The following is a 7009-nucleotide window of genomic DNA, read 5'->3' as shown; positions in this document are numbered from 1 at the left end:
ATATATAATGATTTTTATTTTTTTCTATTTTAGCCCAACCAGTTCACACTTTTGATCTGGTTCAAGAACTTCAACCCCTGTGCTTAAAGAGTCTTTATTTATTGTAGTCAGAACACCACCCCCGTCAGAGTGTTCTCTGTCATTTCTGTATACATTGAATTGAGGTGGAAACTATTTAGAGTCTTTGGTTTCAACCCTGTTTCTGTGCCGATGATAATATCTGGCTTTGTACTTTCTATCTAATATATTGTCAAAAATGTGGGTTTTTTTAATTGGTTGTAAATTTATATTCAGAATTCTAAGGGGGTTTATGGTTTCGATGTTTTCCTCTTTCTGTTTGGAGTTGAGGAATGGATAGCTAGGTATAGGAGGATCTAAAATTTCATTAGTGACGGACTGGAGATCTTCAAACCTACAGTATTTGAGGTGCTGATTCTGTACGTGTAAGTCAAATGTGATTGAACTACATGTATAGTATGGTTTATTACATTGTAAACAATACAAGCTCACCATACTATCGTTAAGATTTGGCAGTTTATGTGGTATACGTAGCGGGGTTGGACTGGATCGATCATCGGTGACCAGGTACTATGGAAGGCCGTTTCAGGATAAAATACCAAAACTACTTAAGTACATAACTTTAACAACTTAAGTAACTTTTATGTCCACTTAAGTGTCTCTTTTTCACATTTAAGTACATAATTTTCCTACTTAAGTGCTAAAATACGTACATAATGTCAATTATGTTCATAATGGTCATGTTTTCTCGCACTTAAGTGTTGAATCTAAGCACTTAAGTAAAAAGTTTACATAATGACATAATTGTTGAACTTCATTATGTGTTTGCCTTTGTCCATTATGTTCCCTGTCAACATAATGAAAAATATTGTACATCACATAATTGCAAATATTCTCTGCCGTTTCGTCCCAAGTTTAACATATCTACTTAAGTACTTCATTGTTTTATCCAATTTCTACTTAAGTAGTTTAACCAATGTCTACTTAAGTAGTTTAACGTATCCACTTAAGTACTTCATTGCTTTAACCAACTTCTACCTAAGTTGTTTAACATATCTACTTAAGTGTTTTAACCAACGTCTACTTAAGTAGTTTAACATTTCTACTGAAGTGTTTCAAACCAAAAAAATATGTCTGTTAATGGTTACCCGACCGACCCTTATTTGTTTTACCCCCGACCCTAATTTTTTCACACTTTTCTGCAAAAAAAAACAGTCGGGATTTCGATCTCAGATACTAAAAGAAGAATCCTCCCAACCGATCGACTATATTTTTTTGCAAATGTAACCCTAAACAGACATATGTTTTTTGGTCTAAGAAGTTAAACATATCTACCTTCGTGTTTTAACCAACTTCTACTTAAGTAGTTTAGCATACAATGTATCTACTTAAGTACTTCATTGTTTTAACCAACTTCACGCGTGCCCAGAAACGATTCAATTCAATTCAACCAACTTCTGCTTCTCATTACTTTTGCACGGGGCGAGTTGGTTCGTGGGTGTTTTCTAGATGATTATGTAAAATGTAACTTAAGTAACAAGAACCAAAGTTACACTTAAGTAAAACTAAACAATACTTAAGTAAATACAACACATAATGACCTAAAAGTCATTAAGTACTTAAGTGGTAAAAAAGACACTTAAGTAGTTTTGGTATTTTATCCTGAAACGGCCTTCCATAAGGTACACATGTAGCTCAATAGCCTAGTCGGTAGAGCATTTTGTTAGTCTTCGGAGGGTCCCGGGTTCGAATACCGGTCTGGCCGCTACATTTTCTCCTCCTATTACACATTTATGCTATATATTATTGACAGAATGTCAAACTCCTGTGATTGTATCTAATTTTGTTATTTGAAAATAGCAATTGGCATGTTTACTATTCTTATATTTATACTATAGGCCCATTACAATTATTTCTCAACACATTGTATTCCCTATTAATCTCGCGAACGGAACAAAGATCTATTCGATTAGCGAAAGTGAAAGTACAAACCGAAAGTACACGCAGTCAATGCCTTTATGTTACACGGTATTTGATTGGATACATTAAAGTCCCCTGTCCAATCAAATCACAGTTAACGTCCGCATCACGTACATTGTTTACAAAACATGGCGTCCTGATCTAACACAAGCGTGTCGTCATTCCACAGCCGATAATCCATCTATACCAGTTTGGTTTATTGAAAGGTGTTCACATATCTTAAATATAGTTTTAAATAGTTTAAGGATTTTATTAATTTAGTATTGATAGACATTTTCGTCTTGAAAAGACGTTTTGATTTTAATTAAGACATATGATCAAGTCAGAAACATATATATAACACGTTATGGTTGTTTCTGGATCAAGTGCTCTAAATTCGTCAGGGACCTGTTTTGCGTCATGTTTACAATTTTGCTTATATCTCATGAACTATCGCGAGATTTCATGAAGAGTGTCGTCTGCCTTAGCAGATTTGGCCAAGGAAGATTTGTGTTGCACAATTTTAAATTTTCAGCTTAAACACGATTTCACAAGGGCCTAATATATGCTCAACATTTATTTGGAATGACTTCAATTTTCGTAATAAGCCAAACAGCCCCCCTGACGAAAATAGGTCCCTATTGTGTTCTTGATGTTACATCGATTTTAAGTCTTTAAACCTATCGGTCATGCAAAGTGGCGACCACCTCTGTTTACATAGAATAAAGTTATGTTTTCAACAGAACCGCACCAACATTTTTGGGTAAGCTGAATCGCCAAAATAATTTGTAATAACCCAAAATCTGGGTTATAAATCACATGATCAGACACGTGACTTCCGATACTTTGTTGACATACTGCTGATCAGTGCACATGGACAGTCAAATGCTGACGGTATAGGGTTTTAAAGTTTCATTTAAAATGGACTAAAAAATACCTTCGTTTTTATAAATTTTTATCACTTGGTTAATTATAGCACACACTCCCTTTTAAGCAAGACAAATCTTACTTGATCAAATCTGCTTTTGCAGACGACACTATTTATAAATATGAAATCTCGCAATAGTTCATGAGATATAAGCAAAATTGTAAACATGACGAAAACAGGTTCCAGACGAATTTAGGGCACTTGGCCATATCTGTATCTGTCAAAACAATACATTTGACAAAATGTCAAAATATGGCTTTGGGAACAAATGAATCCGTATTTATAAGTTTTAAAGTTTCTGACTTTCTGGCCAGTATATTGAACATCATTTTTAAACAGTAAGTATTATGGTGGGGGAGGTTTTATCAGCAGTTGCCACATACATCTGTTCAATTTACTTATGTAAGAGGAAATGAAAAATGTAGGAGCCTGACTGTGAATCAAATTGGGACCTTCGAACTATAGCCGAATACTCTACCGCTGTCAGCTTATATACCTGGTCACCAATGATCGACCCAGTCCGATCTCGCTACTTTCCTCCCTCCTTTTTATTTTAGTCTTCACTCTCGACCTTAATTTATACCACCACCGTAGGTATTTTAGTCAGGAGCCAAGATTGTTACAGAAGGAGAGAAAATGCAGTGGCCATGTGCACACCAGACCTGGATTTGAAGCTGTTTATCCATATATACTTGCAGGTACTTTACAGTTTTAGTCAAGAATACCCTGTAGCAGAGCCCATGTGATGGAGCGCTATGACACAGTACATAGGCTCGGGTCCGGAGGCTGCGGGTCTGTGTATCTGGTGCGCCATATAGAAAATAAGAGGTCAGTTCCCATTTTAAATGATGACGCAATTCAAAAAGATGATTTTGTTTCAGTTTTGTTATTCCTTGTAATTTAAAGTGTATTTTTTTTTAACCAAGGCTTTATAATCACAATATATACACTTGACATTGCAATCACAGATCTGTGTGCCAATAAGCTGGGAACATACATTTTGATCTCTTAATTAAATGTGAAAAAAAAAATAAAAACAAACAAAGTATCAATGATTTATTACATAGTCTTACTCAATAATCCGAAATTTTAATAATTCAGGAAGAAAACAATTTTAAAGCAATCATGAGTTTTGAAATATTTTGGTCAGGTTGTATGCTCTGAAGAAGATTGAACTTGACGAAAGAAAGAAGACTAGGACAAAGGAATGTGTACAGAAAGAAGCAAGGTAAGGATTTATACATTTTACAAAATTCCCAGCAGATACAACGTGTACACTCAAGAGCAAGGACTTCATTTAATTGACTGTGTGTTTAGTCTTACAGTTCTTCCATACCATCAGTCTATCTTTGAAGCTTTATAAACTTTGTGTGTTTATATTGGTCAATGATACAATTTATATAGTCAGACCTATCCATTAAAAACCAAGAAAAATTGACATTTATAACCAAGTTATCTTGATACACATGTCATATTGTGTTGTAATTGACCAGGGACTCTTGAGACAGTGGTCTTGTTAAGCAAGTGGTCTTTATACAGAGGTATTTGATAAGGCAGGTTTGGCTGTGTGTTTTACACATGTATCGTATACCAACTAGATCGCTTAAGTGAAATTAATATCAGAGAAAAAATATTGCTTCATGTAGTATAATAACTATAAGTCAGAATAGTTTGGTCTTTTATTTGCAGTTATTAAATATCCGATTAACAAAGTGTCTGTGTACTAGACTAAATTAATTGAAGCACATGTATATTACTTTTGAGTCAACAAGGAACTTTTAAAAGAACTGTTTTGGAGAGGATTTCTAGAGTATGATCATAGTTAAATTGATGTTGAATTAGTTTACTGCATTCAAATTTTATATTTCAGTATTTTATCACAACTTAAACACCCTCACATCGTGGCTTACTATGATTCATTCTACGATGGTGATGACTTTCTTTATATTATCCAGGTAAGTTCTCTTGTGTAGAGCTTTAATTAGCACAGATATATACCTGTAACCTCTTCAAAATGATCAAAATATATACAAAAGAAAAATCAGGAAAAAAAATTCTGGTCGCTTAATTTAATTGATAAGTATATCACAAATTCATGTAAGGTACATAACAGTATATTCATGAACCCTTCATTTACCAGGGCAAGAAAGTTGTTTTGAAAACCACTTGCCCAAATTTATGATTTGAGTCTAATTTTACCCAAAACATGGTAATTAACATTGATACCGGGCAAGTTTACACCAATTTTCACTTGCCCGGGAGCATATTTTACTGGTCTCAGCCCATCGGAACTTGGATATTTTTTGCCCTGTTTACATTAAAGAAGTTGTTTTTTCTGTACTTTGGCAAATGTTATCTAATCTCGATAAAATTTATGAAACATTGTGAAAGCACGGAATACACACAATTTATATGAATTGGTTGTAGTATCAAAGCATATTTTAATTATCATCTTATCTTTCTTTATGATAGGACTTCTGCGACGGGGGTACTATTGATGACAAGATTCGAGAGGCTTCCAATGTAAGTCATTTAAAGAAATATTGAAATATATACTGTTGACATGATTATTTTACCATCGTGAAATTTTAGCACAAATTCGGAAAATTGTAAATTATGAGTAATTAACAACTAACAGCTTATGGTAGTCATTTCAAGCCTACAAAATGGCTTCACGTACGCATATTACTTCTCAATAAGACATAAATTTCATTTTTGTGCTCCATGATAATTAATCTCTGTGTGTTAATTTGTAATATTTTTCACTTTTACAATTTCAGAAAAGCAAATACTTTGAAGAAACTGTTATTATGTGTGTAAGTATTAAAAAAATAAATAAAGATTAAAGAAATAAAAAAAATTCAGGTCCTCTTAGCATTCATTGACAAATTCCATATATCCAGTAATTTACTATGGGAATTTTAAAAACTCTGTTAAAATTATGTTACCAGCTAGTATTTATTTTTAAAATAGGCGTTTGCACAATCCTCTTTCAGTTATATGATTAATAATAATTATGTGAATTTTATATATTTTTTTTTTTATTTTATAGTGGTTTGTCCAACTGATTATGGCTGTACAATACATTCATTCAAAGAAAATACTTCACAGGTATGTTTATTGTACGTGTAGGTGTGTGGAGGTTAGGACCGGGCTGTGGGTTTGGGGGAGGTGGTTGGAAAATTTAACAGATGAGGTAGCAAGAGTTAATTGATTAAAGTGAGGTACTTTCTCCCTACATCTCTATTGGTCTTAATGGCAAAGTGGTTGACATCCTCGATACTCCAGGGGTTCTGATCACTTACAATCTCTGCATCCCTGGACTGTCTCATAGAAAAACTGAAGGCAACAGAACAGGTAATTAAGCCCTTTGATGTACATACATCAAAAAGCTATATAGCAGTACAATGCTGTTGACTGTGTCAGCTAGGCTTTGAAGTTGGGCGTCACTCTCTGTAGTCTTAAAAGGGAATTTTTCTGGGCTGTATCTGTCTTCAGTTTTACTATGAGATAGTCCAGGGGTGTAGAGATCGTAAGTGATTGGAACTCCTGGAGAATCGAGGATGAGTGGTTGATAGTGATGGAAACTCTGCTTCAAGTACCCTGAATTGTTTATTTGAAAAATGAAAAAAAAGCCCATATATTTACAAATACATGTATAGAAAAGTACAATCAATTATCATTGTAATTTGTTATTCATGAAATTAAAATTTGTGAATGATTTACAGTCATGAATAAATGTTCTCATTTGAACAGATATACCTGGCCCCCTACTGACCATATTCATGAATAGGGAAATCTACCAGAAAATATTGAAACTGCTGATAATGCTCTTATGGCACACAACATTATTAAAGAATAACCTCTAAGGAAACTCTATCTAACATACTGATCCCCTTAAGATATAACTGGTCACCTCAGATAACGAAATAAAGGAATAGAAAATATAGACTTGAAACCACTTTTCTTATTGGAATAAGATTTGAACTTTACCTCTATTTTAAATAAGATGTATTGGGCAGTCGATGACAAGTGAAATTAATTATTATAGGGATAACCGATGTCTGCGATTTGAATCTCAGATATTTGTGGTGAGACCTTGTA

At 33.7% G+C, this 7009-nt stretch overlaps 1 protein-coding gene across 1 annotated transcript; it reads left to right on the top strand.

Annotated features, from left to right (window-relative positions):
* The first annotated feature begins 2120 nt into the window (after positions 1 to 2120).
* Positions 2121 to 6682, top strand: LOC138329875 (uncharacterized). The gene is made up of 8 exons (XM_069277165.1): positions 2121 to 2204; positions 3604 to 3733; positions 4056 to 4133; positions 4776 to 4860; positions 5378 to 5428; positions 5686 to 5721; positions 5958 to 6047; positions 6662 to 6682. Exons 2-8 carry the CDS (start codon positions 3651 to 3653, stop codon positions 6680 to 6682), a joined length of 444 nt encoding a protein of 147 aa, XP_069133266.1. The 5' UTR covers positions 2121 to 2204; positions 3604 to 3650.
* The last annotated feature ends 327 nt before the right edge of the window (positions 6683 to 7009 follow it).

The sequence above is a fragment of the Argopecten irradians genome, chromosome 8 (genome assembly GCF_041381155.1).
Source record: "Argopecten irradians isolate NY chromosome 8, Ai_NY, whole genome shotgun sequence".
Classification (NCBI taxonomy): domain Eukaryota; kingdom Metazoa; phylum Mollusca; class Bivalvia; order Pectinida; family Pectinidae; genus Argopecten; species Argopecten irradians.
The sequence above is the reverse complement of the archived record's forward strand: the minus strand, read 5'-3'. Positions and strand labels throughout refer to the sequence as shown.

Coding starts and splice junctions, on each gene's coding strand:
- LOC138329875 (XM_069277165.1), top strand. CDS start 3,651: ATGGAGCGCTATGACACAGTACATAGGCTCGGGTCCGGAGGCTGCGGG. Junction 3,734..4,055: donor CGCCATATAGAAAATAAGAG/GTCAGTTCCCAT, acceptor TATTTTGGTCAG/GTTGTATGCTCTGAAGAAGA. Junction 5,722..5,957: donor AAGAAACTGTTATTATGTGT/GTAAGTATTAAA, acceptor TTTATTTTATAG/TGGTTTGTCCAACTGATTAT.